We start from the raw sequence: 14,451 nt of genomic DNA, 5'->3' as shown, positions 1-14,451 counted from the left end.
CACTTAATGTGAATTCTTTTTCATAAACTTCCTTAGATATATATGAATCACTCACATGCATATGCTTCTGTGTGTGCATATACTATGTGCTTCTCAAAGGAGGGAGTTGGTTGACCAAGGACAGACCAACATTTGCCCAATCTTTAGAATGAACATACGGCGAGCACTGCTTACCAGCCTGCTAGGCATTACGACCACTTCTATAGCATCTCTGACCCTTATTGCAGCTCTGCAAGGAAAGCATGGAAACCAGGACGTAGCAGAAAAGAAGCTGATACTCAAAGAAGTGAGGTGATAGATCCAAGACTACCCAGCCAGAAAGTGCTGGAACTGGGATCCACATTTATGCATATCCAACTGCAAAACTTGTATCTTATGCCTGTGCCCCTGGAGTGCTAAGGAGAGTTAGGTATGGGTTAGTAAAATCTGCCCATTACACAGCGGGAGAGGTGAGGCTCAAAGGACTTCTGTGTCCTGCTCAAAGTCAAACAAACTGCAAATATGGGACTAACCTAAATGAGGCTGACTTGCTTTCCTGCCTGAATTGCTTCCTAAGAGCTAAAACATTACAGGCTAAGGAACGGGAGAAGCCGCTCTTCCTCCTGTTTCCATCTTCCATGCCAACCACGATGCACTGACTCCTGGCCCAATCCTGTCAAGCAGGCTTCCAAAAGTACAGAGAGAGTATGCGGCAACTCTCTGTGCTGTTCAATATGACTTGGAAAGTTAAATTAAATAACACAAAAAATGCAGTTCCTCCATCCCAGTGACTGCATTTGTTTTCGTTTTTTGTTTTGTTTTGCTTCGTTGAGATGGATTTTTGCTCTTGTTGCCCAGGCTGGAGTGCAATGGTGCCCATCTTGGCTCACCGCAACTTCCGCCTCTCAGGTTCAAGAGATTCTCCTGCCTCAGCCTTCCGAGCTGGGATTACAGGCATGCATCACCACACCCAGCTAATTTTGTATTTTTAGTAGAGACAGGATTTCTCTATGTTGGTCAGGCTGGTCTCGAACTCCCGACCTCAGGTGATCCGCCTGCCTCGGCCTCCCAAAGTGCTGAGATGACAGGCGTGAGCCACCGTACCTAGCAGTGACTGCATTTCAAAGACTCAACAGCCACCACTGGCCAGCAGCTGCCAGATCAGATGGTGCTGACACAGCACACTCATGGCAGAAGCTTCTCATGGACGGCTACTGGTGGTCTGAGCCGGCCCTGTGTTCTAATGTCCCTTATGACCTGGGACACTTTACTTGGATCTACTCAGGAAAGGTGGAACACACCCAGTCTATTTGCTCTGTGTCCCAGGAAAGGCAACAAATTATTCTATGAGACACCTGCCAGAAATTGTAGCAGAGAGTCATGGAAAATTTGTTATTTACTTGAAAGGTGTTGTGGGATTTCTAAACTGTTTCTCTGAGTTAATATTAGCTCCAATGCATCTTCAATCCCAGCTAAAATTAGCCTCCTCTATGCAGCCTTTCTTGTGGGCGCGGGCTGCCTTCTGGTCTATTGTATGGTCCTCATTCTGTAAATCACTTTGCTTCATTAGGACAGTCTATTTGCAGAGCTGTCTCTCCACTAGTATTTTAGGGCTCTGAAGGTAGGACCAAGGTTTCCTGTCTTTGTATCCTTGGCATCCAGAAGAAAAGAGATACTGGAGGAAGTATACACTGAACTGGCAATATTCATCAATTAAAAAATACCAGTGCAAGAAATTATAACCAATATACATTTTTCTCAACCTGGAAACATCATAATATTATTTTATAGTGATTATTCACAGCCTAAAAATATAAAGCTCCCCAATACTGTGATCTTAGGGGGAGAAAATATAATTTTTTATTTTAACAATGATGACCTTGCCTGCCATCATTCTATTTATGGGAGAAATCTGGGTTTTTAAAACAGTGACATTGGTGACCCTAGGACATCTCATGTGGTTTCTTTGCTACAGAACTTCTTGATTCTAAGTAGTTCAAAGGTCTTTTGATCCATCTCCTTGAAAATAAATGCTGAGGAATCAAATATTGCCTGGAAAATTTAGCACTGGCTGCATTAATTGGAGAAAATCTGACACCTATGCTGTCTGCCTCTAAAAAGTGGTGCCACTGTGGGAAAAGGCAGGGAGTGTTAGTTTCGATTCATCCTCTCAGGGACCAGGAACCATGAAACCTGCTCAGATCAACCTGGGCATCATCAACCCGCTCAGGGAGTTGGCCTTTCATGATCCATTATTCTTTCCCAAAAATCAAACACTTGCCTTTCAAAAGGAAATGTCACAGAAATGCTATCTAAGTCAAACGAAAGCTCAGAGCATTTCACCACTTTTAAATTTTAATCTACTCTCGTGTGTGCTGGTTTGTGGATATCTCTTTTAGCTTCTAGCCAAATTCAAAATAAGAGAACCACACTTCTGAGCCAGTTAAATCACAGAGCTTCAAATACATCTTTCAATAAAATGAAAATTACTAACTTCTCAATTGAATCATTTACCCATAAATCTATTTTTAGAGACTTTTTCCATGTACGGAAAGAAAGGAGCCCCTGATGAAGGCATAAGGAGTGGAATTTGGGTTGTATGTTTCCTTTCTTTTCTTCTATCTTATGATCCTCCTCAATATTCCTTCTTCCTCACCTCTTTCCTCTTTCTCCATCTTTATTAGGCTTGTCTGGACTGCGTTTCAGCCGGAGTGGAGGCAGGAAGTCTACCAGGAAAACCCAGCAGATGAGGCAGTGGATAGAGGTTAAAAACGTCCTTTTTGCTTCCTTCAGAGTTCTTCGGTCTTTGATCCCCACTACAGTCAGGGCTACCCAGTTATTTGAACTTCTAATTTATTTAGATATATTTTAAACAATTGCAACTTCTAACTCAGCTCCCCAGGCACCAGGGAAGTTCTGCAGAGCAAAAGCCCAAGATCTAACTTCAAAAGCAGAAAACGATTGCTGAATTCCAGCTGGGTCATTGCTATTTCAACTGGCTTTTGCCTGGTTTTCTTTTGTAGAAGCTTCCAGCAATATCTTTAAAAATTAAAAAGTTTGAAGAGCTACATCAGAAATGAGTAATTCTGAAATCTGACTTTCAATATCTTACAAAAAGAAAAAAAGGAATGAAAGGAATTGTGGAAACCAGTCCATGCTTGCAAAGCTCAGAAGGACAAAGAAAGTATGAGAGGAACAATGCCTTGACATTTAAAAGCTTCAGAAACAGAAGTGATTATATGCAAGAAAATAATGTCCTTCAAAATTCAAGATGATTATTATGCTCTTCTATTTAATGGATTCTTTTAAAACAAACTAGAAAAGCGAAGAAGCTGGTATTTTGTCCCATTGAAAGGTTTCGTGTCAATGTGATCCAGATATTTCATTTATGGATTTGAAAAAGCAACCACACAATAGATGTTGTAACAGAAATTTTCAACGGTAAGAAGAAGAATAAAAACATATTTCAAATCCCCAGAGGGAAACAGATCTGCTTTTCTTGATCTTTCCATAGAAACTACTGATGCTGAACCTACTGACTAAGAAGCTTTTAGATGATCTGATGTGATGTTACCAGCACCGGTAACACAGAAAGACAGCACTTCGGCTCTGCACTGTGGCTACGCGGGGGTGGCTCCTGTGGCACCATTTGTTTCAGGACATCCCAGAGACCCTGCGGGAAGGACGCACTCCCATTCAGCCACCCCTGAACACAGGTCGGCAGTAGCCAAAGAGACACTGACCAGGTGAGAAGAAAGGTGGCTGCAGTTTGGGTGCTGTAGGTAACAGTCTTACTCATCCCCCTGAGACAAAGGCCACATGGAGTCCCTCCAGCGCGCTCGACACAGCAACACTTACCAGCTCCCACACCAGGCAGAAGCTATGCTTGCAAATGCAAAATGACACAACTCTGTTGATGTGCTTGGTGGTAACTTCTGATATGTACATGAACTCAGACAGGTTTACTTACAGGCACTCCTGCAACACCATCTCTGCCAGGCAAACCTCTGTCGCCCTTGGCCCCTGGCTGTCCTGGGAAACCTTTCATTAGAGACAGGGAAAAAGACAGTAACACAGCATCCATGAGACACTTCTTAAAACCTTTCTTAAGACTCAGCATAAAATCTGTGTAGGAAGTGGATGATTGCTTGGATAATCCAAAGAGAGTAATCACTAAAATGCCCAAGATGGACTTAGAAAGGGAACATGTGGCCCAACGCACATGTACACCCAGAAGCAGGAATGCTTCCAGCACCCCTCCTCTGCTCTCCTGCCCTTTAAGTGGTGCCCACCCAGGGACCACTTAAAGGAAAACGTAAATTCCGTTTGCTGCTTGTGAGATAACAGAACGTGTGGCACGGAGGGAACGATCATGCTGCTGCCTTTTATTAGGAAATCTTTATGAGGCCATCTTGATCATTCCCAGCAATGGGAACAAACTCTAGAAGTGGGGCCCAGCATGCTTCTGATTATGCTCTAGGACTGGCTGCAGAAAATAAGGCCTTTCATGGAGGGAAATCCCTTTCACAGGAAAGACGCCAACACACCAGAGCAAACTCTGACCTGGTCCTTTTCACATGTGGGTCTTACCTATTTCTCCTGGGGGTCCCTGTGGCCCGGGAGGGCCCCGATATCCAGTTGTATCACAGATGAGGCAACTCTCTCCTTTTTGACCTAAAAAAGAACACACAAAGGTGCTTACATGTAACATGTGACCAGAAGTCTCTGCCGTGCACTGAGAGAACAGAAAAAGGCAAGGCTGCCACTAACATATTACATTCAAACTTAGGTTTGCTCAGTGACCGAACAGCTCCTCCAGATGGCTCTCTGCTAATGGGTGGAAACTGCAGTCAGATGCGCGTCTCTGTCTGTCAGTGAACGGGCCCACTGCCCCCAGCAGGCGTCACGTGTAACCACAGATGCACTGCTTAAAGACCCAAGTCCTTTTCCCAGGGAGAAGACAGGGGCTGCCTCAGTAAAAAGTGATCCAGAAATTCAACTGTGCCTATCGGCCTGAAAAGACTTGACTTTTGTAATTTTGTCTGTAATGTGAAAACTACGTATCCCCTTTCTCTTTGATTGAGGCCTTAGTCCCCTTTCTCTTTGGTTGAGTGCTTAGTCCAGTTCGTGGACTTCACTGGTTGGTGGACTTGGGAATAAGAAGCCACAAAAGCAGGAACACATGTGTGATCCAGGACAGAAGAGGAGAGAGACTGCAGCCCCGAAAGAGGGGAGGAGATGCTTGTCTCTGGAAATTTAACATCTTAAGTCTTGATTTTCAAACCAAGCTCAGAGATCTTACAGTGTCTTAGATAGTCATGTGTCTTAAATATTAAAATGTCTGGTTTCTAGGCACAAATCAGGCATAATACAGAGAAAAAAGTGCTCATAAAGAAGTCCATGCCAGGGACCTTGCGGTGGTGTGGCCATATTCTTCCCATCCCTGCCCTGGCTGGCAGCCCCATGTGGGCACTGCTATTGACCACTCCACCCTGGGACGCCCCTCAGTCAGAAGTAGAACAAGGCCAGTGCAGGTAGGCTATGCCCCTGAAGTGTGGGAGCAGGCACACAGTTTCATTTCGAGCTCTTTTAGGAGGCAGACCAGGAGCCCATCAGTGGAAGGGGCATAGGGCAACACAGCTGAGAACCCAGCTAAGTTCTGGGCACCAGGGCATTCGTGGGTGTGTCTGTTCGCAAGGCTTCAGGTGAGTGGGGAGACGAGGTGCATTCCCAGCAGACAATGGAGTCGAAAGAGGAATGCGAAGACCCGAGAAGAAAGATGCTTCTCCTAGGATCTGGGGAATAGACAGCTAAGATTGAAGTGTGAAGAACCTCTGGACGTTGGATCTGCCATAAGATGGAACAGCCCAACTCACAAAGTACTGAGCGCCTGGTAACTAGAGTGGAGACCCTCATTAAAACCCAAACTGCACACTGACTTAGATCAGTGGCACCCCTGTGAGGACGCCCAAGATCACTTCCATTTCAGGTCCTGCAGCGTACGTGGTTGTCAGAATTCTAAGACACTGGCTGAAACTTCTCCACACATCGTTTCTGTTTTACATGTTTGAAGACTAAAACGTGTTTACAATCCACAGGCAGAGATGGTACACAGTGGGGCTGATTTGGGGGACAGCCTATTTGTCCTACTCTCAGGTTACTAACAGGCATACAAATACCAGAATATCCATTGCTTATTCCCCTCTAAGACAGGACTGTTGATGCAGTGATAATCCACCTCTGTGTCCAGGATGGCTGAAGAGATTAAATAAGTGTCCTGTGCAGGTGGTAAGGCAAACACTTGGAAAGATTAAAGATGGAACTGAGAGGCCAGAGTGACGCTGGTTAATGCATCAATGGCAGATTTGCTCACAATGACGATGCAAACACCACTGGAAGAATTGGTGAGCATTCCATGTGCAGATTTTTGACTTGGCCTGAAGGAGGGAAGAGCATTCTTTGATAACAGAAGTCTCTTCTCAAACACTGAATGGAAAGATTGCAGAACAAATCAGTCTGAGTTTTATCTGCTGACCATGCCCACCGTAGCAAGACTGACTCCATGGTCCTTAGAAAGGAGAAAGGGCAAAACTCTGACCTTCAGGGCTGTCTCCACCTTTCCCTCCCAGATCATCAACTAAGTTCCAGAAGATGCTGATTCTAGGAATAGATTTTGAAGGGGGTTCCCAATAAAAGGAACCTACGCCCTGACTCTGCCCACCCTCACTTGCCTCCAAAGCCAGTAAGTATGTGGGAAAAAATCATATGCACAGACACAACCACCATTTTTAAAAAAATCAAAGTATCTTACCTTTCTCTCCAATTTCGCCTATCAATCCTGGCTGCCCTGGAATTCCAGGAGGACCCTGGTCACCTGGAGGTCCGGGCTGACATTCCACAATTCCATCTGAAATTGAGTTTTCAGAGTTATAGAGGATCATAGCTAGGTGTTTTTACCCTCTCCTAACTCAACCTATAAAACTCAAATATAAAACCAAAATATTTTAGGCTGATAAGTGTTAGAAATTCAGCTTTAGTTTGTTTCAAAATAATCTTAAGCTATCAACCACTTGCAAAACCTAATCAGCACACACCACACACTCACCATCCCACGCCATCACTGCCAACACTGCTATTTCACAAATTCTGAAGTATCTGCAGGTGCATCAGCCCTATCCTGTGTACTATTTCATTCCATCTTGCGAAGAGCCGACCATCGCTCTTATTTTACAGATGAAGAAACTGAGGCTCAAGAAACTTAAGTGATTTGTCCAGGGTCATGCATCTGTTAGGTCAAACCTGAGACTAGAACATTTTTATTCCTTTTTCCCCTCCTATAACCCAATTTACAGCAAAACTAATCATTATTTTAGAGCGGCAGACTGCCCGTGAGGAAATGCCTCAAATTGTTCACATTCAATTCTGAGCATCATTTATGTAAAGAGGCATAAAAATAAATTGCAGTAATGCACATGCCATCTGTCCGAGGTTCGAGTAAACAATATCAGTATTGTTCATTGTTTTATGATTTGGATACACATTGAGATGGAGTTTATATTTCCTTCCCCAAGATCTTTGAACAAAAAAGACACCATGAACAACTTGGTATCCAGCATCTCTGCCTAGGCATAACCCTAACATCCATGCACCAGCGCTGAAGGCCCTGCCCTCCCCCTTACAGAGTCTCCTCCTAATGACAAAGTCATGGTCAGGTCAGTCTCTGTCCAGCTGTCACCTGGACACCCCAAGTCTCCGACTATAGAAGGGCCCCAGCGTGTGGAGTGGGGCTGTGGGGCCCTCCCTCGGGCTTGGATGCATTAACCAAGGTCAACTTTCCAGCGTGCCCACCCCAGCTAGAACCGGAATGCCTAAAAGGAGCCCAGACCTTGTTTGATGACTTGGTTTAGAGCTCAGCAGAACAAGTCAGCTTCAGCTATGTAGGAACCAAGGGGGAAGTGCTTTTGCTTTGCTTGTTGCTTATGTGCTTATGTGTCTTTCCCTGAGTTTCTCCTCACAAAGCACAGGAGGTAAGAAAGCCTGAGTGGGGTCACTATTGGTCCCCGACAGCCACGGTTAGGGACCTGCTCCTGGTGACTCTGGTCCTGCCTGGCTCCTCGTTGGTCCTTCGACCTTGGTGCAACTGGCACCATCTGTCTTAGACAAAGTGGACTCCATGTTTATGCTTCCAAGAGCAGCCCCTGAATCACTTTACTGAAAGAACCCACATGTCTCAGCCCTGCCAGCCCAGGGTGTACAAATTCCTGGACTCTAGAAATGTATGCTCATGAATATGGAGAGACATGGAACTGTTACACTCCTTTTCCAGAACATAACTCCTGCCTGCTTCAGCTCAACCAGAATCCCTTTATATCCCTGACTAAAAAACAAAACAAAACAAAACAAAACAAAAAAAACAATGGTACATCCTCACCAAAGTCCATTTAAATTCATTTTATGCAGCGGTACCTACAGCCACAGATGGTTTAGAGCTGGCTATACCCACTTGAGACAAGAACACAGTGGCGGAACTTCGATGCAGAAATGGCTGCGTTGCGTGGTGGTCCCGAGGTAGCAATGGCTTTAAGATGTAGCCTCTTTAACATACATTATAAATCTTAATACAAATCTCATTTCTAAATTATTACTTAATACTCTGTGATTGGGAATTACTTAATTTAGATGGACCAAAAAGGCCACCTAGAAAATGTGGAATAGTAAATATTACAATGTGTTCAGCCAACACATCTCATTCAATTAACAAGAGTGTGAAGTTCACATTTTTACATGATATGTGTTTATATTTCGTCACTTGCAAAATTACAAATATCCAAAAGAATGTCCTTTGCCCAGATTTCCTCACCATTGGCTCCCTCACCCCCTTCATGTCTTTGTAAATCACTCTGCTTACAACCACAACCCCCTGCCCCACCCTACCCCCGCCCAGAACTCTCTGTTGACTCTCCTGCTTATGTTTATCCCTGGACTTCTTATCATCTCTAGGATTCCTGAGAATTCCCTTGTCTTGGGCAACCCCTGTCTGCCCCATGGAATGCTTGCTCCAGGACAGCAGGATCTGTTGAGTCTTGTCACCACTGCTAGATCCCTGCCTGCTGCCTCCCAGGCACTCCCTTCCCCGCTGAATGAATCCGGAACCCAAAGCCCCTTGGTCAGGCTCACAACCTTCTCTCAGACACACAGAGAAAAGGAGACTCTGGATTGAGTGTCTCCAGGACTGCAATATTTTATCTTCATTTCCCATGTTTCACGCAATCACAAGAGCAGAGGAGAAAAGTTCCCCCAAGTCACTTGTGATCTGTTCTTTCTTCTACCCAAATTCGTGCAGATCACATTCCCCATCGAAGTGGCCAGGCTGGAATCCATGGCTCCATCTAGCCCTGGCCCAACCCCCTACAGTGGCCTCATCCATGAGAACTCCCTTTCATAAAGATGTGCTTCAATTCTAGCAAATAAATCTTGCTGGGACTTGAAGCCTGTGAGTCCTTTCTCAATCAACCCCACAGAGGAGTCATGTTTCAGGGGCCCCACAGAGCACATGTTGGTTTTGAACAGGTTCCAAAGGCTGGCTCTGGGTGTCTGAACACACTCCCATTGCACAGGTTGGCTTAAGTCCTCGGAGATCTTCGAGTTTGCTTTGGTATTGTGTTGGGACCACAGGGCCACCTTAATTGAGTTCCATGTTACACGTTCAGCTTTTCTGGAATAAAATCTGGCTTTTCTGGACTTTACTAACATAATCTTTACCCGTCTCATCCTGTCTTCCTTGCTTTTGGTGTGTTTGTGTGTGTGTGTGTGTGTGTGTGTGTGTGTATGTCCTAGTATTCACTTGTATCTCTAGATGAAGAATGCATTCTGTTTTCAATAAAAATACATAACTCAACAGGTTTGCTTTTTAATTTTAGATGCCAGGAGTCTCAGAGCTGGTTAACGTGTTCTTTATTCCTTTAAACCAGCTTTATTTTTTAATTTTAACTATTGCTTTTTGTAGAATATTCCCTTAGAGGAATATGAATGATTAGAAGAATCCACGCCTTTCTATTACACTCTGGTTGTGGGAGACTGTCACAGCCCCCAGCCGGGGTCTGCCCGGCACCCTGGCATCTGCTTGGACACCACATTAAACCATCTCTGAGGGAACTCACTTGTGTAGCCAGGCTGCCCAGGGGGCCCGGGGGAACCAGGAGGACCCGGGAGCCCGTCTCTTCCACTTGGTCCTGGCAGAGATGCACCCGGAAATCCTCGGTCACCTTTTTCTCCTCTTTCACCAGGGAAGCCAGGGGCACCAGCCTGCCCAGGTACAGGGAGGCCTGCAACCACACAGAAGCTCACATCAACAACCTCAAGGCCGCTTAGCATCTACAGCACAAACTCATTCTCCTAACTCTGTTCAAGGTAAAAATTCAACCAGATCATCACTGAAGAGGGAACTGCTTTAGACATGTAAAACCATATTCAGCTGGCAGGCGTCTGGCCATTTCATGCTGACAGTCAAATGTTTCCTACAAATTAACTTCAAGGAACAGGGACTCATTATGTAGACATTAAAATCTGTGAATTTCCCTCAGTGCAAATAGTACTCCCAACATATAAAACCAGGCTGTAGAGGGTGCACTGCATTTCTACTTGGCGAATGAGGGCATAGAAATGTCCTTCAACAAAGCTAAAGTGGACCTGAAGCAAAGGGATGGTCACTGGGTTGGCAAACTAGAGGCAAGAGCAGAAAATTAAAACTAAGGACACAGAAGACGGTTCTGTAAAAGGGTTTGCAGTCAAAGTAGCCATTAGGTGTGAACGCATCAGGTCAGGTTCAGCCACTGTAACTCCGTAAGGGATAAGACCACGTGCCCCTGGGAGAGCTGAGGCTGAGAGCGTGGTGCTGCAGGAGGCTGCACGGAGAAAGCTCTGCTGCTCCCGCGAGGGACACGCCAGCTTCCGCTCCCAGCATCAGGCTGTGATGAGGAGGGTGAGGAAAAGGACAGTCGAGGCAAACGGGACGCAAGAAGACTTGGCGTGAATGAAGAACAGCATGGAGAGGAGAGGGAAGAGGGCTGACCGAAGGGGTGCAGAGTCTGAGACATCCAGCCTGCCACAAGCACAACGTGCTCAAAGGCAGCCAAGGGCCCTGGTGGGCGGCCCCTGTGGGCTTCCGCCAAATACTGCGTGCCCTTCCTGAGTGGTGAAGGAGGAGGGGTGGCATGTCTCGTGGAGAGGAAAATGAAGGAACTACCTGGGCATGAGGCCAACTCAGACCCTCAGAGTGAGGAAGACAGTCAGGGAGCTGGGGGTGGGTGGAGGCAATGGTCAAGGCCACAGGCGAGCCCAGGGCAGGGCTGGACAGAGAGGAGCACAGCGACTTGGGAAGGGGGACATGGGTAACTCCTCCAGCCAGAGCAACTTCAATGGCTTTTTATCAAGCGTCTGGGTTAAGAGACCACTAAGGGTTAGATAAAAGGCTGTAGACAGTAAATACGGCTTCTGCAAGGAAACATGAAGTCACACATTCCCGAGAGTCCAAGAGTTAAGAAGAGACAAAACAGATGCTTTTAAGGGTAGATTTCGAGTTTTTACAGAAAAGAGAGAAAGTGGGAGTGGACAAGGTCCCTGCCCTGAGCCAGGCACGGGCTGGGTGGGGTGTCGTCTGTTCCTAAAAAAAGAAAAAAGGGGTCTCCGCAAGAACGTAGACCAGCTGGAAAGGAAAAACATAGAAAACAATAAACGAGGATAAAAACAAAAAGAATGTAAACGTCGAAAACAAAGCAAAAAGCATAAAGGCTGCGAGCCCTTGTCTATTCTGCTTCAACACTAGAAAAGATGTAATCAGATTGCTACCGATTGTGTGCAAATGCCTAACATTCACGATAAATTACATATTCGGAATATACACGGCACAGAAGGTGTGCAAGTATGCTATAACAAAGCAGCTGAGGAGTCTCACCTGGAGGTCCGGGTTGGCCTGGTAGTCCTGGGAAACCTTAAAAGAGAAAGAGAGTGTTGGATCAAACAGAACAGTTCACCCATTTGTATACTTTTTATTTCTCTGCTGAAAGTCTTGCTTGGTGCATTGATAAGTGCCCATGGCCAAAGGGAACATAGAAAACAGAGCGGGAGACCACCCGAGCCCCCACTCTGGAAATGCATTGCTCTCAAAGTTACAGCGAAGGGCTTCTGAACCCCACTGTGACAGTGAACCAGGAACTTGGAGAAGACCTGGTCACAGACAGTCCTACAAGGCTGCAGATGCTTCCAAAATATGGATGAACACAGGTCAAAACTAGAAAAAAAGAGAGGAAGAAATAGAAAGCAGGGGGAGAGAGACAGAAGAAGGAGGAGGAGGAAGAGGAGAAGAAGGAGGAGGAGGAGGAAGGGAGGGGAGGAGGAAGTGAAGGAGGAGGAAGAATGGAGGTGAGGAGGAAGAATGGAGGGGGAGGAAGAAAAGGAGGGGGAGGAAGAGAAGGAAGGGGAGGAGGAAGGGGAGGAGGAAGGGGAGGAGGAAGAAATGAGGAGGAGGAGGGGCGGAGGAGGAGGAGGGGGGAAAAAGGCAAGAAAGCTACCTTTCGGGCCTGGCTCTCCTCTTGGCCCTGGAGTTCCAGGGTAGCCCCGCTCTCCTTTTTCTCCCAAAGGTCCTGTGCCTATAACCTGAATCAAGAAGGAAAAGGTGATCATCCCGTGGCATGGGAGTGGCTAGTCCTATAGAGTAAAGCAATATGAGTGAAGAAATGTACGTATTTGTTATTATTTCAAGAAATATGAAAGTGAAGTAGCAGCAATGGTAGTAGACAAGGAGGAAGAGGATAGACCTCTAAAACATATGGGATAGGTCAGGCGCGGTGGCTCATGCCTGTAATCCCAGCACTTTGGGAGGCTGAGGCAGATGGATCACAAGGTCAGGAGTTCGAGACGAGCCTGGCCAATATGTTGAAAACTCGGCTCTACTAAAAATACAAAAACTAGCCGGGCACGGTGGCACATGTCTGTAGTCCCAGCTACTCGGGAGGCTGAGGCAGGAGAATGGCGGGAACCCAGGAGGCGGAGCTTGCAGTGAGCCGAGATGGCGCCACCGCACTCCAGCTTGGGCGACAGAGCGAGACTCTGTCTCAAACAAACAAATAACAACAACAACAAAAACATATGGAACAAACATGCCGTAGCCATTCCTGCAAAGGACCCTGCCAGGCAGGCGGTTCTGCTTCTTTTTGTAATAGTTTGCCTGGCAGCAGCTTTTGTACCACTCCAGTGAGGTAAAGTTGGAGTAACATCCATTTGAGGCTTAGGTTTATAATTTCTAATTGTACATACGAGCCATAGATGGAATGTTTTACTTTACAGGGTATTATGAGAGGAACACTCTTAAACTTCCTTAGGCTGTATGTAATAGGAACACACACATTTTCTTACTGGAAGAGTTTTTCTGACTTTTTTTTTTTTTCTGATGACCAGAAGTAGGCACTTCCTTAAGGTCGCAAGACAAGAAGAGGCACTTTTGGCTCATTAAAAAGGAGAAAATTCGCTGACCCTGATTCCAATTAATGAAATTCAAGACAAGTGGCAAAGTCAACTTTTGCATATTACCTTTAAAATATAATTCCTTTGTATCAATTAATAGATATTATTAAAATGTGCCAAAGTTAAATAACTTGACTGAGTCATCCCACAAGTTACATATATAAAACATCATGATGTATACCATAAATATATACAATTTTTGTCAGTAAAAAAAATCAAAGTAAAACCCTTCAATGTAAATCTATAGATAAAATGGGCTGTGTGAACGCATTACCTGTGGCACTGCAAGGAAGGCAGCAAAGGAGAGAACGGTAACATTTTCATTATTTCAAAAAAGACTGGGGGCAAAATGGCTAAAGAAATTAGAGCACAAGTCTCTGATAGGACACTGAAAATAAATGATCACCATGAAGATACTTGCAAACATGAGAACACCCATTTTTAAATGTCACACGCATCACTGACAAGTATGCAAAATATGCATGTTGACCAGCAGTAAAATGTTATTTGCAAAAATAAAAATTGTTTTGCCAGGATAGTTAAATGGTAGATGAACTGTTTCTCTTACAAAAATTTTCCTCAATGGACCATGTTTTTTAAAAAAAGGTGTCAAGTCCAGGCACAGTGGCTCACACCTGTAATCCCAGAACTTTCGGAGGCCAAGATGAGTGGATCACCTGAGGTCAGGAGTTCGAGACCAGCCTGGCCAACACAGTCAGGCTCTGTCTCTACTAAAAATACAAAAATTAGCTGGGCATGGTGGCGGGTGCCTGTAATCCCAGCTACACGGGAGGCTGAGGTGGGAGAATCACTTGAACCCAGGAGACAGAGGTTGCAGTGAGCCAAAGTCATACCACTGCACTCCCACCTGGACGACAAAGCAAGACTCCATTTCAAAAAAAAGGAGTCAAATATGTTGCTAATATTCTCATCCATGTGCAAAATCCATGA

General features: G+C 45.4%; 1 protein-coding gene across 1 annotated transcript in view; it reads right to left on the bottom strand.

Annotated features, from left to right (window-relative positions):
• The window catches only part of COL4A1 (collagen type IV alpha 1 chain), a 155,547-nt gene that overhangs the window by 40,848 nt on the left and 100,248 nt on the right, over positions 1–14,451 (bottom strand). Inside the window, exons 19-24 of the mRNA XM_033177282.1 lie at positions 12,549–12,633; positions 11,933–11,968; positions 10,140–10,304; positions 6,791–6,886; positions 4,570–4,653; positions 3,950–4,020 (exon numbers count right to left, since the gene is read on the bottom strand). Of these exons, the coding sequence (XP_033033173.1) occupies positions 3,950–4,020; positions 4,570–4,653; positions 6,791–6,886; positions 10,140–10,304; positions 11,933–11,968; positions 12,549–12,633 (537 nt within the window). The remainder of the gene's footprint in view (positions 1–3,949; positions 4,021–4,569; positions 4,654–6,790; positions 6,887–10,139; positions 10,305–11,932; positions 11,969–12,548; positions 12,634–14,451) is intronic.

Source organism: Trachypithecus francoisi, unplaced genomic scaffold, assembly GCF_009764315.1.
Source record: "Trachypithecus francoisi isolate TF-2019V2 unplaced genomic scaffold, Tfra_2.0 Lachesis_group18, whole genome shotgun sequence".
In the NCBI taxonomy this organism is placed as follows: domain Eukaryota; kingdom Metazoa; phylum Chordata; class Mammalia; order Primates; family Cercopithecidae; genus Trachypithecus; species Trachypithecus francoisi.
This window is presented reverse-complemented; position numbering and strand designations above follow the sequence as displayed.